Consider the following 15574-nt stretch of genomic DNA (forward strand, 5'->3'; position numbering starts at 1 on the left):
GGTTGCTATTCCTTTAGGCCATGTTTTGCTACTCACCGCTCTATTGATAAAAAGATGACAAGACCCACCCAATTCCCATGCACGTTCCCCTGACCTCTCCATCCTCCAAACCCTAGGAAAACTCCCAAAGAAGAAGTTTGGAGGGAAAGTGTGCAACCAATTATGCCAAAATAATGTCTTAAAGGAGATAGAAAGCAACACCTTGCCAATTGATGTATGACCTAGTTTTACCGCCACCAAAGGCCATAGAGACAATTGCCCCCCCCCCCCCCCCCAAAAAAACCCTCTTGTCCACCCTCCCCCAAAACCTTTAACAATATCTCCTCTCTCCACCCTCAGCATCTCCCCATCCACCTCTTGAGGTTTACCGTTGGGGGCTCAAGCTTAGCCTAGGATAGCAATTGCTACATGAGTTCTAGCTACTGGGTGCCTTGGAACTGCATAGAGGTTCTAGAGACACGAACCATTGAATGGGAGGTGATGATGATGTTTCTCCAAGTGCTAACACGTAGTGTCATATGAGCAATTGGGAGTTATACCTAATCTTCTTCACAATTTTTCATACAAAGTTGCAAATTTTAATGCTCCTAGTCCTAAACATGATGAATTATATGATTCTCACACTTGAAAATTAATTAGGCTAGCAAAGACGAAGCATTTCTTTCTTATAAAAAAAAAAGCCAAAACATTTCAATTGAGAGAGGCCACATTTTCACATGTTCTTTCCAAAGGACAAGCTAGGGCTAGGCAGCCTTATTATGGTGATCTAACTAGAGGTTTAGCTACTGCTTAGAGGCTCTATTTTTGCTTCAAGTGATCACCCATTGGCCACTTAGTCAATTTTTTGGAAGCTTGGGAGTGTCAGGCCTTGATTCACTAGGTCTATGAGGTTGATTTGAATCCATTGATGACTCTAGCCTACCATTGTGCACTAATGTGACTACTTGCTCTCCTAGCAAGCTCCATGCATTCAATTATTGTCATTCAAGCCTTGAGCCATAGGAAGGCATTGTTCACCAAACCCCCACCTCTCCACACAATAGACTGTAGTGAGCCAAAATGTGCATTTTTCTATGACTATTCATAACAATAGTCATAGCACATAATTCTTTGATAGGACTTATTTAGAGCCCTAATTTGGGGGGTTAGAGGCTATATATGTCCTCTCAAATAGACATCTCCGAGTGCGAGTGCGTTCTTCAAGGGAGAGGCCTAGAGATTTGATTTACAATTTGGTGAATTGGTAACATCCATGCTCAACCAAGGTGATCTTATTAGGGAATGAGATTTGGTTGAGCACCACATGCCACATAATGGCCTTACTAAGTTTTGGTTGGATTAGTGGAATAGCCTGTTGCTACGGAAGATCTACTTCTTTTTTTAGTTGGTGGTCCATGACAAGGGACTTTCCATAAGTGCCTAATTAAATCAAAAAGGGGAGGGATTATAGATGCCATTGTTACATTGCAAGAGACCTGGACATGATAGTGTATTTCTTATAGGGTTACCCTATATGCCTAATGGATTTAGCATCTCTCCCTTAGATTGTCACGAGGACAAAATAAGCTCATTGGGTATTCACATAGGGTATGGTAGCCTAGCTAAAAGAGGGGCGACATGCCTGTTCCATAGAGATGATCTCCACTATCTACCTATTGGATGGGGAGTGCCTCATGATATTAGAGATTTAGGATTTGATGCCTTCCTCCTAGTAGCACCTTGAGTTCTCTCTATAGGATAGTGTTGGGGGATAGTGGCCAACATCATTGCGGTATGGATATTGGCATTGCACATTTCAACAAACTTATGGGGGGGCAACTTTATTCATCTACTTGCCACCCTTGTCAATATCTAGCTTGATATCATCTACACCTTGTGTACCATTTGGGAACAAGTGGAAAGGGATCTAGGAAGATCTCTAAGAGGCAAGAGCATTCTTCTAAGACTTAGCCTATAGGCATTTTACAAATCAAACAACCCATGTTGGCTATACTATTCAACACTTAGGTTATTGGAACTAGCATCAAGGGTACCCTAGGCCATGAGGTAGACTCATGAAGTAGTAGGTATAGGACAACTTGCTTTCACTCAATGCGCCCCATGGTAGATTATGTTGACCTGACCCTAAAAGCTCATGCTGTATCTTCTACCTTGTACTAAAGTAGTGGAATTTTGGTGTTCTCTCTCCCCCACACTCATTGCACTCACCTCTCTTTTCGCTACTCCATCGATAGGGGGGCTCTAAAAAGACATGCAAGATCTTGATTGCCTTGCTCAAGTGGATTGCATGCCGCTTTCTTCCTTTTGTGTATCTTTTCCTCTTCTTCTCTTATTCATAGCTTGTCTCAAACACTCCCAAGATTGGACAAGATTTAATCAAGCTTTGATAACGGGGAGGGCAACCCCCAATTGTGCAAGTGCAAGTGGAATATCTCATAAGAGTATGATAGGATTCTCTAATACAATAATAATATTGAACATTATCAACACACATGATGTTGGGATTGAATATTTAATGTATCATTAGAAGAACTAAATGAAATTTAAAGGTTCTTTTGAGTTAAAATGTTTACTTTGATGAACACGCATCATTGTAATGACAAAAGTTAAAGCTTTAGAATAGCATCTAATAACATAGGAGTTCTCATATTAACATTTTAGTCCTATATCTCTTGTCTTATAAGACTATATGACTTATGCAAATGGAATCTTATTATGAATCCTAGAACATCCATTAGTAATTCTAACATGTATAGAGATATTTAAGCATCTTGCAAGTAAAATTCGCAAACATTGCACAAAGTTGATAGCATGCCCATAGCATATAACATATGGTGCGTATGATCCTCAAGTAATATATCATCAAACAAGTTCATATATGCATGGTGCTATAGATCATTTTTGCACCAAAGATAGGAAACCTCTTTGTAATTAGTATATGCTATCTAGAGATGACAATTGTCTAACTTTACAAGAGCTCATCACGATCAAAGCCTTGTTAAAGCATCTTTATCCTATAATACATTTATTTTTTATATTGAGTGAATATATGAGGAATTTTATATAGGGGGCTTACTACCATTTTAAAAGATAATTATCATAGGGGGCTTAGATTTTTATGTTATTATTTTAAGAGATAGTCAAGCATCTTATATGTTGAACATTGAATCATTGCACAATGCTTAGGGTAACATTAAATGTGGTGGTGTAGTGATAATTTTGTCCCACAGACTTGGTAAATCATGGAAAGATCATCCACTAATGGATATGGCATCTTGAGATGCAATTTTTGCCTCTTGAATTTTATTGTTTCAGTTAAAGTGTGGTAAAGATGTTGTCCCCCAAATTGATAACTTGTTGAGGAGATGATAAACCACATATTGCTTTGGTTACAATTTACATCCCTCTAATAATCTAGCACAATTTACATTTGCATCGCTCCAATAATCTAGTGCAATTTACATTTTGTGAATTACACTACATAGCAGCAGCCTCAAGAGAATTATGTGGACTAAGGGGATCAAATTCATGTGTATATATGAATATTCCATTTTTGCTCATTTGCAATCTAGTGTATAATTAATCATTAATCTGTGCATTCCTCTCCTCTCTCTCCCCCTCCACCCAACCCTCCCCCCCCCCACGCACCTGCACCCCCCCATCCCCCCCCCCCTTCCCTCCCTTTCTCTCGGCCTCCACTCCAAGAGAAAATCCATTGGAAGGAAGTAGTAAGGAGATCCAAGATACAAATGTATACTCCCAAGAAGATATGGGGAGGTGAAAGAAGGGGAGAACATAAGAGAAGAAGAGGAGAACAATAAGCACTCACTAGGGTTAATGTAGTAAGACGTGACCATTATACATCAACAATAAGCAAGGGCTACGATGAATGCAATAATACTTAATATTATACATTAATCGATAAGCAAGGGCTAGGATTAATGCAATAAGACTTAAGCATATGCATTAATTGTATGTATTCAATTGTGCAATAAGGAACACATGAACTCCATGAATCATGAAATCAGACCATTTTAAATTTAAAATAGAACCTTTTCTAGATTGTTGTGCTCCTCGTACGGCTCAATTTAGTGTAAATGATTCGAATCCCTTGGGATAACTAACATGCACATTACCCCTACCTATTACTTGGAAACACTCATAAAATTTACAATGAATAAGGATCAAGGTACTTCGTATAGAATTGTTCATGAAACACTTCTTGACATCAAAACATGAACAACACGACTTGCAAATGTACATAGAAATTGGCACTCTCTAGAAGGAATCCATCAAAACATGAACACCAAAACTTGCAAATGAACATAGAAAGATATAAGCTATTGGCACTCTCTAGAAGGAATCCATCATAATTGGACTTGGAGTAATGTAGACTACATACATTGCATATCCTTTCTCTTCACACTTCCATATGTTATCGTATCATGAGTAGAGTGTGTGAGTGCATGCAAACTTCATGTATTCAAACGCTTCATGACAAGGATCTTTATGAGAGTAAAAGCGTGGATGACCCCTTGGTTCCTATATGAAGCCTCGATGGCCTCTTATGTATTCGAAAGAGATGTCTCCAGGGTGTTTTTAACCCACATCAATAAACTTTAATCTTTGAAAAAAATCAGCTCCAATTCAAACTACAATGCACCACATTGTAGTGTTTTTGACTTGCATTAATAGATTAGGAAGAGATGAAGGTTCAAAGAAAATATTATAAGGAAAATTTTAAAAACCTCCAAGCAAATAAAATTGGAGTTAGAATTTCAGAAATGTAGAGGTTTTCATACAATTTATAACTACATTTGCAAAAAAAGTGCAAGTTTTTGTGACCTCCAATTTGTTTAAAATCCAGGTCAAATAAAAATTCTTGGGGTTTTTAATGGACATTGTAACTAGGGGTGTTTTTTGACCCGCATAATAAATTATATTCTTTGGGGCGAAAATCCACGTGGCTCCTCATGAGAGAGAAAAACATTCTTCGGTCTCGTTGGGCGCAGAACATCCTAAAGGCGTGTCAATGAAGTCGAGGATTTTGCGTACTGGATAAACCACAAAATGTCTCTAACAAGGAGAGATGCGCTTTGCTCTGCCAAAATACAGGGAACGAAGACGGAAGAGCATTGAGGATGGGCGAGTTTGAAAGCCATCTGGAAGATTACAAACCTTTTTTCTGCTGCTTGTTGACAAAGTTCCTAGTACTATTGGAACAGAAAGGGGCGGCGATTGAAATGAAACGAGCTGCGACCTTTTCACATGAAAAGGAAATGTGATTGTTCGTGCAGATGGAACAGGTATCTAAAAGTCCATCTTAAGCGTGCAGAGGAGCAGCGGATTTGTGCGCATTTGGTTGTACAAAGTTGCTGGGGCAGCACAGACAGCTGAGAACTCTTTTTTTGCTTGTACAGAAAGGAGCAGATTTCTACACTTCCGAGAGCAAGCAACGAGGCATAACTTTTTCGAGAAGAGGAAGCCAGAGGTGGGTGCATCCGTATGGCTTATGATGATAGTGTGAAATACGTGGGCGTAGCGTTTTTGGGGTCATCAAAGTTCGCTGGCAGTTTGTGTTAGCTGCAGTAGACTTGAGTGCGACAGTAGCATTAGCAGCTTTCTTTATCATCCTTTCTGGGTCGTCTCGGTTTGTGTCCTCTGCAGTGGTTTGTAGATTTGAATGCGAACAGAAGCAGCAACAGCACCTACCACCAGCGCGCTCAAGTACCTGAGCTCATGATGCAGCAGCAGCAGCAGCACCACCCCATGCAGGCCCTTATGGGGGGCGGCTTCCCACCCATCTCCTCTGTCACCACCGAGATCGTCCAGAAGGTATGCTTTTTCCAACTTTGAGTCTTCGATCCCAGCTCCCCATTTGTGGTTTTGCCTGCTCAAATCCTGTGAAGAGTCGATGCTGCTTCTCGCTGCACTGAGCTTTACCACGCCGTTAATACAGTGGGTCTAGCACACATGTTATCTTTGGCCCTGAAGCTAGTCGCAAGTTGCACTCTCAGTGCTCACTATGCGGGGTATCACAAAAGCCAGAGCGTTTCAAATAAAGTGTACCCCCAACCTACGCAGGAAGGGATACTCATGAGTCTCGCCCACTGCTTCCTAACCCAGCTTGTAGTTTGCTTTCACGTTCCCGTCTAGCGGTGGCTTGTTTCACTTGCGGGAGGTTTTCACCTTACGTTCCATTGCAGGAACCCATACTCAGAGTGTCTGCTGAGCAAGAAGCTACATCCAAAAGAGGACTTCCTATGTAATTGTGCCTGCCTGGCAGGTTTTGGTGCAGCTGTTATATCACACACCGACTTAACATATTACATCAAAATGTAAACCGTGATGGGCCTCTTTGTAACCCAGGGGCAGATACAGCTATCGTTGGAAAAGATGGAGATGCTTAGACTGTTGGGTGATTGACATGTCAAAATTGTAAACGAGGAGGGGTTTGCAGAGGAAAGAGACCCATTGCAGATGGATGAGAGAGATGCGAGGATGGGGAGGTTTGTTTTAAGTAAACTTGGCAAAACATCACGAACACCCCTAATACTTGTATGGTTATGGCCAACGCCAGCAAGAAAATCTTTCCTCTCCAAGAATAATGGCAAATGTTTGTAAACACATTAACGGATGTGCTGAGAAATGCTGGTCTTGAAACAGGTGAGGAGGGAGAATTCTCATGCACCAAATGGTGTGGCAATGAGTGCCAGGGAGGGCAAAGGTTGGAAGGTGCCAGAGACAAGTTGAACTAAAGTTGGCAACACAAAGGATGAGAATTCTCAGTCAACAGTTAGGATGAAATACGAAGTGGAGTTCGGGTGCAAAATACGTAGTGGAATCGGGAGTGAAGCAGACCAGCCAGGTGGCTGGTGAGGTGGATTTTGGAAACGACACACAAAGACAGGTCTTTATTGTAGATATTTGCACACGTGAAGACTGGAATGATCATAAGAGCCTGGGTTCTTAAGTGTGGAAGCATAAAGTAGAGACCATAAGATAAAATCGACAGAAAGACAAGAAAAGGGAAGTGCTTAAATTGATACCGTTTATTGCTGCCTAAGGTGGGCAGCCAGACTGCAAGTACAAAACTGAAGGACAAGGCTCCTCAATGCGCTACGATGGTTTGATGGTGTAGACAATCACTCTTTTTATAGGATGACCTTCCGGATAAATCGCCAATCGGATGTTGTTTTCAAAATAGATTATACTACTGCTATTATTATGCCATTGCTAGTCTTTGTGAGATCATATTGACCATGGGCTGGTCGCCAAAATGTCATATCCTATGACATACCATGCCCTGGCTGCCCTTTGTTAGTCCTACACGTGGGTAACTACAGATACGCCTGTATGTTGACCCATCAACTTTAACGCGGCATTGCATTCTTACATCTTGTTACAATGTCCCATCCAGTGTATCACTGCCCCATGGATGTCGAAGAATTCAAGTCTCTTGCTCCCATCTCTTTCCACAATTCTTAGCCTGTTATCCATGGACGTCATAAAAAGAGATCATGTTACTTCCTGCTTCAGGGGTCGGTAGCTTCAATTTCATCACTCAGTTGTAGGGTTCTGACTTGGCGTCTGAATTAGCTTATGCCTCAATAAGTTTCCAAATGTGAAAGACCTGCATTGAACTTCCCAAATTACTTGTGGAAAAATCTTTCCGTTCACAGGAGGTCTCATTTCTGTTGGCTCAATCTGATCCTCATTTAGGATGCACTTGACGAAGGAAAATGCATTGGGGTGGATCCAACTTCAAAATTCTTCCTTGTCGGCCTTTTTATTCCTGCAATCTATGGCATCATTGCCTGATTCATAGTAGAAGCATTTGTGCTTTTCGCATGCATCAAGCCAGCCACAGCACAGACACCATGCAGTCGGCTTTCGATTAGACCATGGATGTTGCCAAACGAGAGCTTGCAAAGGCCGTTTTCAGCCACCACTATTGAGCATCAACAGAGTGTTGGAATAAGGTTGGTCACCTCCCCACCTGTGAGCCCCATATGAGGAGTGCATCAGGGGGATGGACCATAGAATAGGATTATTCATGGGGCTGCCCAATGGGCAGCACATGCGCTGCCATGTGGCCAGCAGAGAGTGGAAGTACCTGGCAGATCAGGGCCATCATGGTGGGCAGAGGTGGTGTAGGAGTGCCACAGGGCTGTCCATGGATGGAAAGGACAGGCATGTGCAGGAAAACCTCAGTACATACTGGTTGGAAGCTTACCAGGGCGTGGAACAGGGCTGAACAGAGACGGAACAGGTGGAGCAAGTTTTGAGGGCCTATAAGCCTGGAAATCAGGCTGGATTATGGGCAGGCCTGCCTGGCCAGTGGCAGCCTGCCATATGGCCGGGCAGGGCCAGCCAAAGGCTGGAAGTATGCCCCCAAAGGGGGCTTTATAGGCTGCTGTTTGAGTCGGCTGGAGGGGCTGCAGAAGTTGGCTGATTGGGTCAGCCATTTTGGGGAAGGGCTTTGCCCTATAAAAGGGGGCCCTAGCGGTCACATTTGAGCATCACTTGGAGCAGCTAATCCAGGAGCAAGAAGGAGCAGCAGGAGGGCTTCCTTGGGCCTACATCCAGGAGGTGAAGGAGGCCTATAAGTGCTGCAGACTTAGCGCAAGAGTGGCAGGCCGCGTAGGCTAGTATCCAGACAGCAAGGTGGAAGGGATCTTTCGACGGAGAGTCTACATAAGCTCAGTGGAGCACACTGGCTTAGAGATCTAGAGGTGCCAGACATATAGTAGGAGGTATTGTATGGTCCTAGTTTGTGGACAGACGGAAATATATAAGTGTTCCCTTCTATATTTGTCTTGATGCACAGTCTATTTACTGGTCTGCACACACATGAATGGTTGTGAAGTACACATGTTTATGAAGCTTGATTCCATAGTGAAACCTTTCCGCATGTAATTCCTGGGCTCATCTATCAGTCTTCCGCTACAGGATACCCTCTGGTGGGATTTCATTCTCTAACATGGTATCAGAGACCTGACAAGTTCTCGAGAATTGGAGCTTGAAGGGAAGGACCTTGCTGAAGGATGACTTTGATTCATTGCTCGGAGGAATTAGTTAGGGTGTCTAAAGGATTGTACCCATCTGAGATGCTCAGGTTTAGGCAGGCGTCTGAAGGATTGTTACCAGGTGGGAGGCTCAGGTTCATGCAGGTTTACGACACTCTAAATCCTTTACCTCTTTCTATTCATTATCATGGCCAATAGATATCAAATCCCAAATTTTGGTGAGACAGGCAAGCTCGACGGGAGAACTACCCGTTGTGGGAAATGAACGTTCGGAGCTAGTTAGTGTTCAGAGAGGCGTGGGAGATTGGGACAGGGATGGACCTATTGCCTAAGGCACCGTGACCACCCTAGCCACGTCAACTTTGGCGGCAGTGACAATGCCAACAAACCCTATTTTAGTGAGGCCATGGCAGGTCTGGGATGCCGAAGCCTTGGCTATCATTGTGGGGATGATGGTGGATATGGTGCTTCCTTATATTTAATGGCAAACTCTTCTTTAGAGGCTTGAACAACATTGAGGGATACGTACGAGCTCAACAACGAGGCGAGAATGTTGAACCTCAAGACGGAGCCGTACAGCATGAGGATGGATGAAGAGGAATCGGTACATGATCACATCACCAAGATGAAGTTGGTGCAGAATCAGCTGGTGGCAGTGTGGGGGTTAAAGGTCACTGTGCCTTTACCCCGGTTATGTACAATACTCAAACACATATATTAATGAATGAAAAAGAAGATTAGGGTGTTCTGCACCCACCAAAACTTGTGTGGCTTTCTATTTCTCTCTCTCCCTCTTCCGTTCTTGCTTCCGTTGAGAGCACTCTCAACTGGTATCAGAGCCCGGGTGATCTAGCTGAGCGTGCATGAATGCTTGAAGCTCAGCAGCTCTGTGGGAGGAAGGAGAAGCTTTGTGGGTGACTTTACTTGCATCCGAGTGTGCAGAGACCTTGGAGGAACCTTTGGAAAAGTCACTTTGGTTTTACGAAGTGGTTTTGAGAGCCTGTTAAGTGTTTTCAAAGAAAAAGTCGTTTTTTTGAGCTTTTTTTTGTTCCGTTCGATGACAGAGACTCCGTATTGACTTGTAGAGGCAACTATTGCTTGATTTTGGTGTCCACTTCACTTCAGGAGCTTGGAAACACCTTCATTCTTGAATCTGGGATTATTTCATTGGAGTCCTGACTCACTGTATTAGTTTCTGCGTTTTTCTGCCCGGGTATTGGAACTCATGTTTGGAGCAACCATTTGTAGATCTGTCAGTTCTGGTAGACTCAGGAGGTCCTAAAACTTCTATGTTGCTCATCATTCGCACTCCGGTGGAGTTTACAAACAGCTCTGTTTTCAAAAACGTTTTTCAGTCCGTGTGTTGGACCCAGTGATTGAGACCACAGTTTTCAAAACCGTCTGTCCCATTGCATTCCGGACGCCCAAAAACCCCTACCTGTCAGTTCTTACGCGATTCGGTAGAGGATTTTCAGAGTTATAGATCTCTGTGTATTCGATTTCGTCTCTCTGTTATGCATTTTTCATTCTAAGGTTTTGAAACCTTAGATTTATGCCACATGGCAGTGGATAAGTGTTGACTCCCATTTCTCACTCATCGGTTGGGATTTTGGAGTTCTGGCAAAAGAGAGATATTTGCATATTTTCTTGCTGAGTCCGATTATGCAATGGCGTCCATGTTTTGAGGCATCTCAGGTTCTATTTTCAGTAGCGGTCATTACCGTGGGACTATGATTTCTTGAGCATACCTTATGCAGATCACTCTGGTTGCAGTTTGAGCAGTGTGCGCTCATTCGTGGTGTGCATTGGGTTGCAGTGGATGATTTATAGGCCATTTGGATGCATTGCAATCCTTATTGGATGTGCTGATAGGCCCAAATTGCCTTGTGGGATGCTATTTTTATGGACGCTTTGCACATGGATGCTATTTTATGCTGAGGGACAGCTTTGACACATTGCAGGTGATGCAGTGGTAGTGCTATGCTCTCTTGGATGAGATATTATTAATGCATATGCCAGTGGACGGTGTTTATGCTTGAGTCATTTGGCACTTATTGGCATTTTGGATTGCCATTGCAGTTGGTATTTTCTTTTGGGCCAGATTTGCTCATATGGATGCATAGTATATGCACATGAGTCAGATGCTTTGAGACATGAGTTTTGGTGATATTTGACTCTATTGTGGCATACACATTTGGGTGCACCTGGTATTTAGTGTGATTCTCTCTTGTAGGCACTAGCATTTGGGATTTTTGCTTCATTTGCATCATGGCATCCTCTTTCATGTCTGAAAAGGAGTTTTTTAGCATTAAAAAGTTTGATGGGACAAACTTTTCTTTGTGGAAAGAACAAATAAGGGTGTGCTTATTCAAAAGAAGCAGATTAAACCCTTGGCAGGGATTGAAGCTAAGCTTGCAAATATGTCTGAGGATGATTGGAATGAGTTGGATGCATTAGCAAAATCTACTATTAGACTTCATCTTGCAGAGTCAGTTTATTTCACAGTAGTAAATGAGCAGACTACGGAAGATTTATGGAAGAAACTGTGTGCCACTTATGAAAAGGAAACTGCCTCTAATAAAGTTTACCTCATGAAGAGGTGGTTTGGGCTGCAGATGAAGGAAGGGGTCTCCATTGCTTCTCATTTGAATGAATTCAATATTATTTTCAGCCAGCTTCAGGCTCAGAAGATGAATTTTGATGCGGAGACTAAGGCAATATTTCTCTTATGTTCATTGCCATCCTCATGGGATACCTTCCGTACAGCTGTCAGTAACTCTGCACCTGGTGGAATACTGAAATTTGATGATGTTGTGGGTAGCTTGTTGGCATTCAGACGTGTGGTCCCATGCCTACACGGTCATTAGGTGGGGTTGAATACTATGTGACATTCATTGATGATGCAACTAGAAAAGTGTGGGCTTATGCTATAGCTCGGAAGAGTGATGTGTTTCAGGTATTTCAGAAATGGTTGGCCTTGATTGAGAATCAGTCAGGTAGAACACCAAAATGCTTACGGACTGACAATGATGGAGAGTATCTCTCTCATGATTTTCAGCATTTTTGTAATACACGTGGGATTAAGAGGGAGCTCACATCCCCTCGTACTTCAGAGCAAAATCCAGTTGCAGAAAAGATGAACCGTACCATTCAAGAAAGGTTGCAATGCATGCTTTCCAATGCAAGTCTTTCTGGTGGTTTTTGGGCTGAGGCAATGAAGATTGCAGTGCATGTGATCAATAGATCACCTAGTACGAGTTTGGATGGTGGTATTCCTGAAGAGGCATGGAGTGACAAGAAGCCCTCTTACTCTCATTTGCGTATATTTGGGTGTGAGGCATATGTACATGTGCTAAAAGAGCTTCGAAAGAAGCTAGATCCTAAGTCTAGGAAATGCAACTTTCTGGGTTATGGTGAAAGTGGAGAGATGGGCTATCGTCTCTGGGATCCAGAAGCAAAGAAGATCATACGCAGCCATGATGTAGTCTTCAATGAGAATAAGATGCATAAGGCACCCATGAGGGATGTGGAAATGAGGAGAATCACTTTCCAGGATGTGAATCCATCTGCATATGTTGATAGACATCAAGCTATCCATGCACCAAATGTGCAAGAAATGGTACCACCAAGTACTCCCACAGGTATACAATCAAGGGTAGATGATGGATCATCTATTGGTGGAAATGATGAGCCAAATGTGGCTGATTATGCAGGTGGGACAGCAAGCTGAAACGCCCTTGAGAAGATCATCTAGATGTCTAGACCGTCTGATAGGTTTGTTCCAAGGGTAGACTATGCGATGCTTACTGATTGCGGGGAGCCTTCTTGTTACAGAGAGGCTATGATGCGCGAGGATCAAGGCAAGTGGGAGTATGCTATGCAATGAGAGATGAGTTCACTTATGAAGAATAAGACTTAGGACTTGGTTTCTTTGCCACATGGAAAGAAAGCATTGCCATGTAAATGGGTCTACAAAATGGTCACAGGTGAGGATGTGCCTAGGTACAAGGCCCGTTTGGTCGCTAAAGGGTTTAAGCAAGAGAAGGGTGTGGACTTTGATGAGATATTCTCTCCGGTTGTGAAGATGACCACACTTAGATGCATGCTTGGACTAGTGGCATTAGAGGATATGGAGCTTATGCAGATGGATGTCAAAACAGCTTTCTTGCATGGGGATTTGCATGAGGAAATTTACATGGTGCAGCCGGAAGGTTTTGAAGAAAAGGGCAAAGAGCATTTAGTTTGCAAGCTGAAGAACAGTCTCTATGGTCTTAAGCAACCGCCTAGAGAATGGTATCAGAAGTTTGATGCTTTCATTCGGTCCCAGGGTTTTAGAAGGAGTGAAATTGAGCACTGCCTCTACACTAAAAGGGCTAAGGGTAATAGCTTGATACTCCTGACACTATATGTGGATGATATGCTATTGGCTAGCAAGAATACTTATGAGCTAGATGCATTAAAGGCCAAGTTGCATGAGGCCTTTGATATGAAGGATTTGGGACTTGCAGGTCATATTCTTGGTATCACGCGTGATCGGAGTAGGAAACTCCTTTGGCTTTCACAAAAAGAGTATGTTACAAAAGTATTGCAGCGTTTCAATATGGAGGGGGGGAAGGCAGTGAGTACTCCATTGTCTCCATATGTGAAACTGAGTCACGTGTAAGCGTTGTGGCAAGAAAGGTCGCCATATCGAGATCAAACTTAAAATAGAAACCAAACAGGAATCTATTCACCAGGATTCGAGAAAGGGATATCCAGTTGTCTTTGTTAAGTCTGGTTTAATATGTTAACAAATACTCGGGCATAATGAATTACCATATATCTAAAAATCTTCAAGATATATGCGACAAAAGTATAATTTGAAAAAACCTTCAAATTATAAATGCCACTTAGTTACAAATCAAAACCAAATTAACCAAAGCGCGGTCAATTTAATAACAAAACAAGTTAGAACATGAGTCATATAAAATTGGGGAACTTCTTGAACCCAATGTGGTTCAAAGATCTAGTCGAGCCAAAAAATAATTGGGTGTCGGTTAAAACTAAGTATCTCAAACTCTTCATTGCTTCTTAATAATTCAGAAGCGCTACAAAGACTCTAAAACAATCGGCCTATATTTAGAACAACATGAGCCTTCATCAATGTATTTCTGGTACTGAGGGGTTTTATAGTAGTGAAGAGCTGCCCAGAGTTCATCCATTAAGGAATCCATCTTAGTTAGTTGGTCATGAGGCCTACGAGGAATAATATCCAAGGTAGCTTCGTCCTCCATCTCAATAAAGAAATAGTCGAGTGATGAATTTTGATTGCTTTGATGGCCTTCGAAGTTGATTCTGTGGCCATCACTTCAATTGTTCCAACCTTCTAGTAGCACGCTGCAGGATGCGCTGCTAGCAAGTATTCTGGTTCCAGATGGAGGATTGCTGGCTGCAGGACTTGCCAGACAGGTGCAATGGTAGCATAGCTACGCGGAAACGTGTTTCAGAGCCCAGCTAGGCCTGAAACGCCGTTTCAGAGAAGCCTGGATTTTGAAACACGTTTTAGGGTCTGAAACGTTTCAGGATCTTGAAATGGCTGGCTGAAACGTTTCAGAGCACAAAAACGGCCCGTTTCAGACAACAAAACGTCTAGGGTCTCCAAATGTCGTGAAAATCCTCTGTCACTCGATTTTGGTCGTTTTGATTTTGATTTTGGTCTTCTGTGCAATGATTCACTCCTTCACTCCTTCAGCCTCATACTTTCTCCATCCTCAAGGTTTTCTAGCCCTTTTTGAGCTCCATTCACTCCTTTGCTCTCTTGTCTCTCCTGTAGGTTGCTTCAGCCCTACATCATCATCTGCTACCCTTCAGCCCTCCTTCAAAGCTCTAACTCCACTCCTTCAGCCCTCTTTCAGGCTTCAGCTGTAGCAGGAGATAGACTATCCTTGTGTTAGAATTATTGCTATAATTTAGCAGTGACCAATGTAATGTAATAAGTAGGTTAGGGGCACTTTTCCCTCACTTAGAGGTTTTTTTCCCTAACCACAGTTAGTTCACTAACTATGGTTAGTGAAGGATAAGGTTTCGTCACTTAGACAAAACCTATCACTCCATTCAGTTGTAACTCTCTCATCTAATTGCAACTACGTTTTCAGCTCTCTCACTCTCTTGCTGTTGTTCTCACCTTTGCTCTCTCCCATTCTCACATTTGGTATCAGAGCAGGTTGACCCTGCTCTCTGCTTCCTGCTTCCAGCTCCAGCTCGCAAGCTCCATCTGTTCACCTTCCGTACAGATCGTCTGTACAATTTGTACGGACTGATACCGAACAGTCCATATTGTACATGGGACGCCTGTACCAGCACCTCTTGCATCATCGCCGTATAGCCTCTACGTGCGTATCCATTCCGTACAGACCTGCGCCGTACTGCAGTTCCTACGCAATATTTGTCCGTACGTTTGCCGTACATTTCGTACAGCTTGAAATAGTCAGCAGAGCACCGTTTGTACCAGTGCTCCGTACGTCGTATCGTCGTACCTTCTTTGCTCGTCATCCGTACATTGTACG

At 42.8% G+C, this 15574-nt stretch overlaps 1 protein-coding gene across 2 annotated transcripts in view; it reads left to right on the top strand.

The window, feature by feature from the left end:
* The first annotated feature begins 5026 nt into the window (after positions 1-5026).
* LOC147906220 (GRF-interacting factor 1-like) overlaps positions 5027-15574 on the top strand; it is a 54418-nt gene continuing 43870 nt past the window's right edge. Inside the window, exons 1-3 of one of the 2 annotated variants that reach the window (XM_087383610.1) lie at positions 5027-5306; positions 5421-5491; positions 5668-5835. In XM_087383610.1, coding sequence (XP_087239736.1) covers positions 5740-5835 — 96 coding nt within the window. In that variant the 5' untranslated portion in view covers positions 5027-5306; positions 5421-5491; positions 5668-5739. The other variant, XM_087383618.1, reaches the window with a different exon arrangement.

Source organism: Dipteris shenzhenensis, chromosome 1, assembly GCF_047967505.1.
Source record: "Dipteris shenzhenensis isolate YYH24624 ecotype China chromosome 1, Dip_SZ_1.0, whole genome shotgun sequence".
NCBI lineage: Eukaryota > Viridiplantae > Streptophyta > Polypodiopsida > Gleicheniales > Dipteridaceae > Dipteris > Dipteris shenzhenensis.